General features: G+C 48.0%; 1 protein-coding gene across 5 annotated transcripts in view; it reads left to right on the top strand.

The window, feature by feature from the left end:
• Lmpt (four and a half LIM domains protein limpet) overlaps nt 1–14,236 on the top strand; it is a 71,470-nt gene that overhangs the window by 26,036 nt on the left and 31,198 nt on the right. The window contains exon 1 of one of the 5 annotated variants that reach the window (XM_069110728.1): nt 6,853–6,947. The exons of 3 other annotated variants lie outside the window; for them this stretch is intronic. In XM_069110728.1, coding sequence (XP_068966829.1) covers nt 6,868–6,947 — 80 coding nt within the window. In that variant the 5' untranslated portion in view covers nt 6,853–6,867. Of the gene's footprint in view, nt 1–6,852; nt 6,948–9,136; nt 9,553–14,236 lie in introns of those variants that run through there. One more of the 5 variants, XM_069110725.1, reaches the window with a different exon arrangement.

Genomic DNA, 14,236 nt, shown 5'->3' on the forward strand with positions numbered 1-14,236 from the left:
AGATTAACATAGATTCCAGCGACGCGATGATGGATCGCGTTGACTAGTTACCGCGGGACCAGATTCGAGGCGTTCTTAAAGAACAAAATTCTCTCGTCGCTGGATTTTTCTCCCGCTGTTCTTTGTCCACGCGGATTTATCTCGCGTCGTATCTCTATTTTCGTTTACTGATCGCGTCAAACGAGCCCGCTGAGAATTCTCGGTTTATTTCGAACTCTGGTTGTGATTGTTCTGACAATGTCAGCGACAGCCAACTTCGGCACATCGCTGTTTGATCGATTCTCACGAAAATCAGGTATCACGTACGAATCACCGTAAATTCGTCGAATAGATGCTTGTTCCACCGAACAGAGACTCGAACAACTGTCTCGCTGCGAGTAGAACCGGTAAGCCTTGGCTAGTCGGTTTGATCGAACAGCAATTGCTCGAAACTCGAGTCACGCAGGCTCCCGACACACAGACGTCGATCCGCGTGTGCGTCCTCACGCACCAGAAGCCGTGAGTCATTGGCGAGCAAGCGAGTGAGTTAGCTAGCTCGCTTGCATCGCGCCTCGTCTCGCCTCGCCTCTTTCTGGCAACTCCAATACGCCAAGCGTGCACGTGCTTCGGCAATATGCGCCAGTATAGGGTCGGCGAGCAGCGCACGAGTTCGTTTTCGCCTTTTGACCGTGATCGTCGTGTTTTCTCGGCACCTGTCCAGTCGAGATCAACGTTTGACCGACGCGACGTTTATCTTCTCTTCTCGTCGAGGCGTGACATCTCGATTTTACGTTGACCGCTCGGAATTCTCCATCGATGTCGTCTTGACATCGCGGTATCGCGATTACGCAACTGATCAGACCGAGTGTGAGTGCGTGGGCCGATTAGAAGCTGGTCGAGTCCGGGTTCGCTGCGTGTACCTGTTGCACGACTCGTTCGTTGCTGAAACTGTGCTTTGTGAACAATCGAGAGTAGTGTATCACACGTTCCCAGTAGTGATTCGAGTCGATTTGATTTAGCGCCCTGTGTAGTCTGCTAGCTGCATACTGGCTCCGGGGAGACTGGTCTCGATGTCTCGAGATTGTTACGCGAGCGCGTGGGAGCTGGGTTTCGGTACCTGCTTTGGCGACTGCTCGACGGGCACATAGGTAAAATAGAATTGTATTTAGTAACAGCTGTGCAGCAGTCGCGTGTCGTATTAATTTCGTCCGTGGACTAGTTTACGCGGCCAGTGGCTCTGATCGATTCTAGTCAGACCAACGGCGGCACCTGTTGCTCCGCTTTACCGCGAGTCTGTTGCCTTTCGTACCGGAAATTTGAATTAAAAATTTACTTTGGGGAACGTAGAAACTCGAACCGTGTCGAATCTTTCTTTAGAAATCTACCCCTCGTAGAAAATAATCCGAACGTTTTAGAAGGAAAGACGTTTTTATGTCGACGTTGTAGTCATAAAGGCCTGTAGAATAAGTAGCCTGTGAAATATAGGCACGGTGTTCTTAGGAGTCTATGATTCATTGAAATTACAGCACCGACGATGAGCGCGTCGCAAAAGTAGCGGTACAAAAAGCAGACGATATCTCTCAACGTTTGCGTCGCTGTAACACCATACAAGAGCCGAGAGTAACGCGCTATTATTCGCGTATAACTCGCTCGCATACCGTTAACGTCCATTCGTGTTTCTTTTATTGCAGAGATCAGAGAACGTTGGTCCACACCACTTACGACACATCGTTTCGTCGTTGAGCCTGGTTTTAATGGTTCATTTTAGGCAGATTTCAGGATACATAATCGTTGCTTCTGGCATCGGATCGTTAATGGTTACTGGCTCTTTAGGGTCGACGACAGACCTTCATCTTGCCTCTGGTGTTGCAAGTAGCATAGTTTCAACGTGTCTATTTTTATATAATATTTTGAATTATCTCAGCACAGAGGAAGGAATGTAGAAGTCTGCCGGCCTACTCAGCTATGCAGGCCTAGTTATTTCAAGCGGAGAACACGATGACCTATTAAAATTCGCATAACAATTTCGTCCAGTGTCCAAATTTATTCTTCTCATGACCGTCCGTCGGGCAGGACGAATAAAAATTCGCGGTTTAGCGAAAAGTATCACGAGGACAGAAACGATCGGCGAACAGGTAATGTCGAAACATGGAATGGAAAAAACGATCGTTTAACAAGGCGATTCTCCCGCGACAGAGCAGCGACATCGTGGCGGCCGCGTTTGCTCGCGGAGCAGCGAAGCGTCCGGAATTGGCGCAACCGCGGCTTCTCGATTTGCATGCTGGAATATCGAATGACGAAATGCAGAAAGTCGCCCGTACTCGTTTCTTTTTGTTTCGCGAGATTTAACACTGCCTATTGCGCTCTGGCGTGCGGCTACTCGCGCGTTCCACCGTCTATTTTAAATCGGCCCACCTATCGCGTTTTTAAACGCTTTAAACGCTGATTTACAAGCGGCACCCACCTCCCGCAGCCGTTGCCGCTTCCGAAAACACGATAAAAGACTATTTTCAGTGCGGCCAATGCCGACGTCGTCCCTGGCCTTTTCAAAGAACTTGTCGGTTAAGTACCTTCAAAGCCGGTATGGTGCTTTTCCCGGTTAAAGTTATTTATTTTAAATTATTTTCAGAGTTTCGCTTGTCAAAACCGCGTTTCGACGCCAGATTCGAGACAGCCCCGATTAAGTTTCAAGAAAATGTTATCGACAGTTATTTAGTTGATTCCTCGCGGCAAATAAATGTTTGGTTTGCGCGTGGCGCGACATAACTGGCGCTTTGAAGTCGCGCGTCTTTCTAGCACGCCAGTATTTTTGCTTTGATCGCTACGAATCCTCGAGGCTCGCCGAAAGACCGGCGGAAGGTGTTGATCGAGCCACGCGGTATTCCCCTTAGCGAAAATCCGAGGAAGAGGCGCATAGTTTCCTCGAACGTCCCGCGTCTTGGTATTCAGCCAATCGGATACTCTTTGCGGCCGCGTCACGTCGGTGGCACCTTTGCGCTTCCATCGGAAAACCTTGAGGACTCGCTCGATTTCTCGCGCGACTATTATTACGAGCGTCCGTCCCGTCGAGTGATTCTCGCCGATAATTGCTCGGACGATTACTACGCGCGATGACACGCAGGTGCTCCGTCGCGTGTAGGACTGACAAGATGTCGGTCACCCACGCGTACCGCGCAGTGAGATCACCTTTATACTTTAACTTTCTTAGTCACGGCTGCCTCGAGAGTGTCGTCCGTTCGACCGAAAACCAGCGGCTTTTGTCGGCTCGAATACCGGAACGTCAAAACGGTTCCCGGCCAAAAACGATCGTTAACAACCAGCCACGTATTCCTCTTTCTCTGACATCATCGCTCCAAGTTCCTGGAGTTGCAGCTGTGACCAGGATGCGTTTTACTTTTCCGGATACCGTTTATTGAATCGTCCTTGCGGCAATGTCGCACGCGCGCCGCGACTCCATCTCTCATCGCTTAATCCCCGCTCGCTTTTCCGCTAATTTACGCTACTTTCTTTGTCCGTTGTAGGCGCTAGCAAATCCTGCGCACTTATCGACATGTCTTGTCTTTAAGTTGCTCGTTGCCTTAGCTTCCTTTTGCATCGCGTATCCGAACGAGCAACCAACTTTCCTCGCGGTTGTACGATTTTGTGGAGACTAAATCCGCCCGCGACAAGCGACACCACGTGGTTGCGCGCAACGCGCCAACTTGACAAATCGCACGAGCCGTTCTCGGCTTCTCTGGATCGATCTTTCCTACCGTGGGACGCTTCAATTCGCAGATACGCGAGAAGATAGAGACGCAGGCGGATCGGTGACAATGCTAAGAGCGTAATAACGGGATCGCGTCGGCCGAACGACCACGGTGATTTTAATGCCCGAATTGATTTATCGCGTTACCTAGCCAAGCTGCCGTTCATCGTCGGGGAAATCACAGTGATCTCGTGGTCGTTCTTGAACGATGCATCTAGGAAATGGTATAGGAACCACGATTTTTTTTATGATTAGAGTAGGGCTGGATATAGCCTCGTTTACATGATCCACCATTGCGGGGTCTAGCTCGTTAGAAACTGCTTCTGTCGGGTAATACAAGAATGCTAAAGGAAGGTAGTCAGTGACATTTCTAACAAATACAACGCACACCCTAACGTAGGTTTTTTACACCAGCTCGTGTCGAATCACTTAGCGGGATGGTCATAAGCCGCTTGGCAAATAGATCTCGGCACGAAACACTTTTTTCAAGGATCTCTTCGAGGGACGCGCTCGTCGGAGCTTTTTAGATTGACCCGCCGTCATCGGCGCGTGAGCACCGTAGTTCGATCGAAGCACTGAATCACGAGGGAGGTTCCAGGGAGTTGGCACGAATCCGTTGTCAAAGCAAAGAAACGCGGTTTCCATGCGACACATTCCCGGATATTTATTTACGAGAACATGGACCGAGGCAAAACACGCGTGAATTCGCGATCTCTTCGCGTGGAACGATCACGCGACATTCTATGTGTGTCAAAGCTCTATATTTAATATTCCGCGAGCCACCACAGGTCGGAAATGCGGCACGCGGCACGGCTATTTATTTGACTTAACCGCCTGTAAAATACCGAGAAATTTATCCGCTATAAACCGGCAATAACTCCAGCGCTGGTAAACACTTCGATAATTCACTGGACTATCTCCAGTTGCTTAAAACAAACTACTAAATTTTGAAGATCGATCGAACGGTCGTCGCATATCAAGTATAAACAAGTACTGCTATAATCGTTAACCTGTCTTCAAAATGTTACACGACGGTAATCGTTTCTGACCGTTCTTCGAGAACTCCACTCGAAACGCGACAATCATATCCGAATCATCACGTTCGGTATTTTTATACTTGCTCTAACGATGTAAATCTTCGTTTGCCAATCACTTCGTTAGGTCTCCTGTCTGTCGATTTTATCCATTTCGTTGATCAAATCGAACGAAATTCCTGTTCCCATCGTTCCAGATTATATCTAAGGATACTATAAAACCTTTGACTTTTTCCAAGACCTCTATTTCAGTTAAGCCGACAAGATGTCTCGTAAGATGTTTGATGGACGTTACATCTTGTCCGCGGTCGTACAACAAACGCGATATTATCGTCAGCGAATAAAGAGCGTTTACTCTCGCGCTGGAATCATATCGGCGCGATTGATCGCGTCGGTACTTGCGTGCGGTCGTTCACTCGCTCGCATTCTGCTGGCATCTATGATATGTAAGTACGTAAGCGTAATCACGCCGCGTCGTTGTCGTCGTCGTCGTATGGGAATGCGACGCGTGGGTGAAGAAAGCACGCGAGGGATTAGAATTCCTGGCAAAAGCGTGTTCTCCTCGGTTTACATGGCTTTCTAGCGCTCAAGCCTCTTTTTCCACGGACAAATCGTGTCGAGAATTTCACTTTTTGTTTTGCGCGTTTGGGTCCACTGAACTCGTCAATGTTACATTCGCATTAGTAGCTTTAACATTCTCTCGACTATTTTGTACAAGTTCTTCCGAGTGCATACTGAAAATCGAAAGTATCTGCTGCTACGGTTATTACGTTAAACTTATTGGAGTAATAATGGCGAACAGCAAAGAACCGTGCGATTATATAAAGTATAAGATATTGGTAGCGAGCGTGGAACGATTTGAAGGATGCACGCATGGACTGCACGATGTCACGTGGAGATTTGGCTACGCGTGGCAAGAATGTGTGTCGTGCGTGTGATATCTTTAAGAGTTTCCAATCTATTATCATTATTATTTTAGTATTATTTATTTTATCTGACTTCAACGTACGAAGATCTGCCTGCCATCCGATATTTTTACAATACCATGAAATACATGAAACATATGAAAGACATTTACAAATCCTAGAACAATCCGAGATTTTCATTAACTCCGCGATTGCGACACGAGTACGCGTTAAGTAATACATCGGCAGACGCGGATAAATTTATTCTGATTAAATAAATTGAGAGACACACGGCCGACATGCCACGCGCGCGTAGGCGTTCATTCACTCGCCGATAATATTTTCTACATACCGATTGCGACATTCGTCAGAGTCGATTGCTTTGCTCGCGACAGCTACTGCCGCGACGTTTCTTTAAAACGATCCTCGTTATCGGCTGTTGGATCAACGGCACGTTGAAACAACGCGTATCTTTTTCCCTGAAGAAAGACGAAGACCGAGCGAATGCAACGTCACGGTAGCTCTGAAAGCGAAAGGGGACCCCTTGACTTTGAGAAGCCCTTTCTGAAAGTGGCGTTTCAGCTCCGAGGAAGCGATGAACGGGAGCATTATATTCCGGGACAGCGATAAATCATCGAGCGCGTAAAGCCGAGCTGCGTGCTGCTCTATCCGATCAGCTGGCATTGACAGCGCACGAGCACGAACACAAGTAACGATGGTTTCGTCGGAGAGGCAGAAGAAGAAGCTCGACGATTTCGATCCAAGTTAACTGTTACAGCGGTTAGTGCGAACAGTGCGTATATTCCTGCCTTCTCCGGCGGACGTGCGTGCCTTCGTGCGTGAGTGCGCGTAATATCGTCCGTTTCTCTCAAGTTGTCTCGCTCGCTCTTCAACCGATCGAGCCGCGCTAAATTTAGAGTATGATCGACCGGTTGTTCGCGCTATCGGGACAAATAACCCGGCGATAAAGTCATTCGCGCGACTGGAGAACAGGCTGAAAGCCGACGCAAAGTATCGTCGTCAAAATTGCTCGCGGCCTCCACCTTCCTTCGTTAGAGCCGCTTCGCGAGTCTCCGCCGTGTCGGTGATCCTGTCGTTCGTTCGTCGAGTTTCTTTCGTTTCATCGTCTCGCGCGTAGTCTACCGGAGGTTCGCTGGTGAATCGTGTCGCATTTCCACGTGGCGAGCACGTGCATACACGCGAGATGGGCGCCAAGTGGGAGAGTTCGAGCTATACCGCTCGAGTCATTGGAAAAGAGGACTCCTCCCTTTATCACGGCAATCGGTGAGTCGACAGTCGGTTAGAGACAACGACGACACAGACACTTTGCTAAACGCTGATAGGTTTACACGCGGCGGAATTAAGTTTGCAGAAGGATCAAGCGAAGGCTGGTCGAAAGTCGAAGGCTTGTTGCGTGGATGGGATACGTGTTTGCGTTGTGTCACGTTCTGACTTGTAAATGTACTGGCTGTCAGCCATCTCGGTAATGGAGTAAGTTTCTTTGTGATTACAACAAATAAACAGATCGCGGCTACCGTGACAGCACGCGTTCACGTTTCATCTCTGAATGTTCGTTCGTTTCTCCGTGCGATCGTTTTACCGCCTTCTCGATTTTCGTCGACCCCTTCGCCTGTGCAAACCTTTTAAACGATCCAGCTCTAGAGGAGGAAAAACGACTGCCACGGAAATTCTTGTATCACCCAATGTTGCGAAGCTCGATAATTCAATTACAAGTCTTAGCTGTAAGGATTCTTCGTATCTGAGAAACCCGACAGGTATTGCTCTTCCCGGTACTTAAACGTGACTTCCCAATTAAAGACTTGGCGTTATTCACCCAGACGACTGTTTGTTAAGCTACACACGAAGCAAAGCGTCGTTATCGAGACGTACGTTGTAACGCCGTAACACGTTGAATTCGACGCTAAAAAACCAGAAACAAACGAAAACCTGGATACGCGACAACCAGAAAAATCGTTTATGCCACTGCAGACAGGAATAAAGGCGAATGATGGAGTGGTTTCGAGAATCTGATTGTATGCAAATGCGCGTTAAACGTCCTTTTAAACGCAACTCGTTTCAAGGGACGCACGTTGGCAACGCCTCACCAAAGCCAGAGATAACGAGGTTACTTGCTCGTGATAATCTTTATCGACGAGGACACCACTGGCATTGTAGTCTCAGTCGTATTCAGCGTTCTCGTGAATACACCACGATATACATACGTCTCACGTGGCTGAAAGCGTCTTGCGTCAAGTTCGTTTCGCGAGAATCGTTCCGTCTTCTCCTTCCATAGTCGACGCGTCGTCTCGAACGATTAATTAACCGCACAGCAACGATGTGGTTCGCGCACGAAATTCCGGCTGCGGAAAAACGCGGCTTGCGCGTTACATTCAACATCAATGACTGTAAATAACTGGCGATAAGATCTTTGAACTGCGGATTGAATTTACGACGAATGGAGGGGACGATTAGAGGCGAGGCTCGCGCGATTGCAGCTGCCAGACGCGCAGCATAGAGTCAAAGTCCGACTCAATGTCGAGCAACAAGGTTCTCTCGACAATTGCCCAATAGCAGCCATCGTCGGTCGTTTCAGTTCGCGTATGTGCTGCGTGCAAGTTCCGATTAGAGTATTAGAGAGGCTTTCAAACGCTTTACGATATCATTAAGGCCGCTGTGTAATTGCGGTTCGATGATTCACGCGGCAAAATACAGATACTTGCATCGTGTTACGAACCAAATATGCTTGAACCCAGGTATTAACCTCCCCAATGCTGTAGGTACTCGAACGATTTAGGACCTAAAGTCGAGAAGCATCTCGAAGCGTACCAATAGGATTGCGTGAAATAAAACGAGCTACTCAGACGCGTACGTGATTGAGAACACGGATCTACCGTATTGATCGGCTAGAAGGAAAAGCAGACTTTTATCTTTGAACGTAGAAACGATTGGTAGCGATGACACAGACCGCGTACGATTCCGAACAACGGTGTTCGTAATGCAAACCATCGAGCGAAGGTCACTGCGGCTTCTGTTCTCAAGCGAAACGCGATGTGCCGCGACTGGAAGACGACCAGCCAGTCGAAAGTCGCGCGTGGATCGACATGGAAGCTGGCTTAACGCGATCAGGGATTTTCAGCTGATCTTTCATACGTTCGAATCGTCGGTGTCCTCTGTTAATTCATCGTCGGCAATCGACGAGTAACACCTGTGACGTTATCGGACAAAATCGTAGGCTACGCGTTGATGATTTCTCGAGTGTGCCGTGGCTCGTTTCACGCGGAACGATCGTTACATGCATCACGCGGTGACCGAGATCGAGTCGCGATCGGGACAACGGAAAGGCTCGTAGATTCCATAACCGCATTAAGTTAATTCGATTTGCCTGCCAGGGGGATCCAATGAGACGTCGTTCAACCAACTGGCCTCGTTCAGTCGAGTTTGGTTTCAGTGTTGACGCGGCCGAAGGTCGAGCCACCTCGTGATTCTCTGAAAGCTTCTCACGAATTATTTTGTTATCTCGATACGCGGCCGTGTTTGCTTTCGAACGATAAGCCTTCTGCTCTACGAGGATCAGGGACCGCTTTATTACCGTGCGATACACTCAGTTTCTAATCGATCGTCGATTCGTCGATTCGTGTTCCGCGAGTGTTCCGGCCATGGTTTGGGACGATGGACTCTCCGTCAAGGAGCTCACTGAGATGAGGAAGAAAACGCCGCGATTCCCCTCGCGAGAACGGAATTTCGCTATGAGAAGACGGGGAGTACGGAGAACTTTTTCTCTGAGCCTGGGCAGTGCATCTCCGCTCTCAGGCCCGCCACCCGATATTCACGAGGAGGAACGCACTGACTGCACGCACGATCAATCCTGCAACAATGACGTTTGTACACTGTAAGGACATGTGTTTTCGTGATTCGAAGTACTTGAATTATCGATGTTCTCGAAGAGAGAATAGCCATGTTAGGTGACGCAACCTTAGCAATTTCTTATTCGCGCATCCGTTGGGTCATTGTTTTCCGAAGAAAAGAGGAACTCGAATAGTAAAGTGTTGAAAAACATTCCGGAAGGCTAACTCGGAAATCGATGACGCGATAGATTCAAAGATAGAAAATTAGCGACGGATCACGAGTCGTCGGTGATCGTTGATTTTTCAACAATCGGGATGACACGTGACAGCTCGTACTGGCTGTTTCTTTTTCATTTAATGGGATCATTAAGAAGACGTTCTCGTCGCTGCTGGATACAGAGTTGATAAGCTTTTCCTCGAATTATCGATAATCACACGTGCATTTCTTCGCAAGGAAACTCCCCTCTTATGAATCTAAATCAGGATGATGCTCATGGATATGACTCGTACGGTCCGCTCGTTCGTTCGTCAATGTCGCTTAATTTTGGCGCATGGCAATTTACGTTTCATCCGAAAACAGATGAGACGGAATTTAGCAATTTCCGTTTAAATTTACCGCAACTGCTATTCGAGATTCTAGTTACAAATTCAACGAACGTTACCTTATCGGTCTGCCTAGTGAACGCAAAATTTTGCAACGTATATTCCGCCTATTTCAACTCTCGTGTTTCTGCGAACCTGCGGGTGACCGCGAATGGCTTACGCAATGCGAATTATTCAGAGACGACATTTTACGAAATCCTCCTTGTACCTGTCCAATCTCGACGCGAGCCTACGTCCTCGCGTCTTTGACGATTACGTAGCTTTTCGTTTGCTAGATTAACGACATCGCTGATCGATAATACGACTAATTCCCCGGCTCGTAACGTTTCGGACGGAATCGTGCTGGATTTAATATAGCTAATCGAGCTTGTTGCGACATATGGCTGGAAGTTTTACGTTTGGAAATTTCCCTCAACTATCGTAGTAGATAGATAAGTCGAATGAAAACTATAGAAGCTGGTCTGCGCAGTATCAGGATGTCACGATCAAAACCGCAAATGATCGTTTATTGTTTCAAAGTCATTCGATGTTAGTTATTCACGGCGAACGTCCTAGAAATTCGTGGTTAGTTAAAATATATGGGTACGTCAAATAAATCTCACTCACGTCCGTACCAGAATAAATCAGCGACTCATTGCCAAGGTGATTCGTATGAAACTTATTCCGGTTATTCTTCGGTTTTCGATAGCGCCAGATCCCTCCGCGTCCGTAATTTCCGCATCGTAACTTCTTGGCAAAATAAAATACCGATTGCCTGTTAATCGACCGACCGTTTCTCCTTTATTCCGCTTCGGCGAAACGTAAATCCATAAAAACTTGCGCAAACTCGAGAACATTTACAAGTAATTCTCGCGTGTAATTTGCATACCGTATAAGTGAAATACTTGCCCGTAGAAAGACAGGCGTAGTAACGGGCGATAATCCAGAAACGTACGCGTGTGTTTACGACAGGCTGTCTTGCGCGTCCCAACGTCAGTCGTTGTTGGTAGACCATGCCAAAATCTTGTCGGCTTATGTCATATTTTCGTGGCAATCTGCGCAGCTTTCGAGGGAGGCTCGCCCGCTTACCGAAATCGCTCTCTATTAGCGCTTCCTCTTACGTAAGCGCGAAGAACGAGATATCTACCGACCGCGACAGATCTTCCAGTCGACGCGGCAAATGTAGCATGAATCTCGGCGCGTTCACCTTGTGTTTAACGCAAGGAAACACGCGAGACGTCAAATTTACCTCTTGAAGAGAAGGAAATTACTTCCAACCATTTAGCTCTTCGAGATAAACGCACCGCGCTTAATTGGTCGTTGTGCAATTTACAATTGCGATTGACATAGCTCCGCACGGACAATGAGAACGAAAAAAATAAAAAAGAAGAAGAAGAAGAAGAAATAGACGATAATGCGTTTAAAAATCCTTTCACCGGTAGATACGACCGCTTCGAGGCACAGTGAATCTTTTACCGTATTTGGATTTTCACAAAAAGACGAAGGTAATTTCTCTTCCGCATCGTGGAGAAATTACGCTGCATAAATAAATAATGATAATAATTAAAGTGGAGCAGCGAGGAGGGTCTCGCGAGAAACAGCGAGCTGGGTAATTTTCCTTTCTCCGCTGACTGCGTTCGAGCGAAAAAGTGCTGGAAATGGCAAGCGTTAAACGATTCGTAAAAGCATCGTCCATCTTATTGCACACGTTCGAGCAAAATGACAACTTCCGTGCAACGCGACAGTGCCAATATTTCAGAACGGTCGGTCTGAACGCGTTTCCCTGTGTCGTTCAAACGCGATACACGCCTCGAGCAGCATAATCGAAAATGCTGACTTCACATCCAACAAACGCGTTAACGACCCACGACGAAATGCCACGGCGTCGTCTTGCACCGTGATTTACACGTTGTACACCTTTTATCGAATCGCTGTAACGAGACATTTGCCAGGCGTTTGTTACCTGATGCGGTCATAGAGCGTGTCGAATCGAGCAGCTTCCGAAGTTATTGATCGTTCAGCAAATTACCTATTTTCACTGGCATTCGTTACAGTCTCTCGTCAGTTTGTGAATTAGAACCCTGACGAAACGTCGCTTCGTTGTTATGTTCGTTCGCTCTTTACCGGTTTATCCAGTCGCTCTCGAGGGATTTGTCGTCGGTTTATCGACGCGACCGACGAAAAGGGTAGCCTCGTTAGAAGAGCATCGGATCGCCCTTGAAGTTTGCTGGACGTTTCGTGATCCCGAAGAATCAGCCCGCTCGAAGGTTTTTAAAACCACAGATTTGCCGAGGGTTAAGTCGAGAAGACTGGTAGCGCGCGTAAATGGTAGATCAGCAAGCTGCGCGGGCCGCGCTTCTAATTCGACTCGTGTTCGGTTGCAATTCACGACAAGGTGGGAGCTTGGTCCGTGTCGGAGCTTTCGACGACATTCGAGGGATCCGCGTCGCCCGCGCCTGCGCCACCGAGCCGCACTGTTTCACGGGCCACCCGGTATTAACTATAGGTACACACCTACCTACGTTCTCGTCGAATCTCATGGCGCCAGTTTGAAGTACGCTCCTTCTGCGAATGCACTCTGTTACGTGGCACGCGTCGCGCCGTGCCGTTTCATTTCGAATCTCCCGCGTTCCCGCGGCTACCTACCGCGCGCGTCTGTATCTCCACTTTTATCGCGCTAATCTTCCTCTCGCTCCGATCGCAGATTCGCAATAATCATCGGTACTATCTAGAAGACAGTGCGGCGATTTCGCCCTGTTGGCCAAGATTACGAGTGGTGGTGTGCAGTTCGCGAATAATAACAGTGGAAGCGCGTTCCTCGCTTCTGTGTACACACGTGCAAGTTGTTACGGTAGGCGATATACATACGTTTTACAGAGACGCGGCGGAGGTCGAACGGTCTGCACGATGCGAGTTGTCTAGAGTCGCGCAGATAAACGGAAACGACGGAGAATTCACCGAGGCGAGATTACCTACTTATATTTTTATCGTGGTGCTCGTTTGGCCGAGATACCGATCGTGAACGACGATGGCTACGTCGGCATCGAGCCGCTCCCCTAGTTCATTTCACTTTCGTCGGGACGCGAAACGCGCGAGTCACGATGCAAGCATCGAAAAACACCAGCGGGGCTGGCTCGCGATCGCCGATGATAGGCAATAGACGAAACACGCCAACGGGAAGACAAAAACAAGGCGAAATTGCGTGTTATTCCGCGACCGAGTTATTTCCATTCGGCCGGCATTGCCGCCTCTTAATATAGCCAACATTTATCTAATTAATAGCCATTAGCCGTCCGCCTTCCTATCTCGATAATATGCCGTCAAGATCCGTTGCCTTGACGCGAAAGCTGCCTGTCTAGCTTCTTTGTTTCACATCCTGACACCTGTCACTACGCTTATCCAACGTTTTCATGCCTGTTGCCGAGCGCTATGCGATTTCTAAGTCGCTGTAAACAGAAAGTACGAAGCCTGATCGCGGGAACGCAGCGTGAAAAATTTCGCGAACGGCCATTCTATCGCGAAAAATTATCGTATCGTAGGAAACGACATAAATTTCTTATCGTCGTAAGAATTTCTTATCAAAGTCTTTTGTAAGCGTTTCGAACGATTGCATACGATTGCATACGTTCACACAACGATGTATGTATGTACGTAGTCACCGATATTTCAATCGCGAAACGCATTTTTCTTTTCCAACGACCGGTACGCGATCACCGAACGAACGACGAAAATACTTTGCTCTTATTAGCGGATTCTCTTCTTGGCAAACGAATTCGCCTGGATGCAATTTGACGACTGACTAACTAACCGACCCTTGTCCTTTCCCCTTCTCCCTGTCAGTGATTCTCGCGCTAGATTTGCGCTCGCGATGATTCACCTGTGACGGAATAATCGGATTCCAGGTAAAACCATTTCAGAAATGGAAGAAAGATCGTAGTCGGTCGTCACCGGGCTTTGATTATATCAAGCCATTAACGTCCGATATACATACATACATCGTACGCGCGCGTCGAACGTTATTAGCTCCTACCTTCTTGCTTACGTCAACCTTGTTCGCGTACGCTGCAAGCGGCATACGTGGTTGCTCGCTATCTGCTGTCTAACGTGTTATTTATACGACGGAGGTACAAAATGGGCGGTTAGCGA

This window comes from Bombus flavifrons, chromosome 4 (assembly GCF_040668555.2).
Source record: "Bombus flavifrons isolate JBK064 chromosome 4, iyBomFlav1_principal, whole genome shotgun sequence".
Classification (NCBI taxonomy): domain Eukaryota; kingdom Metazoa; phylum Arthropoda; class Insecta; order Hymenoptera; family Apidae; genus Bombus; species Bombus flavifrons.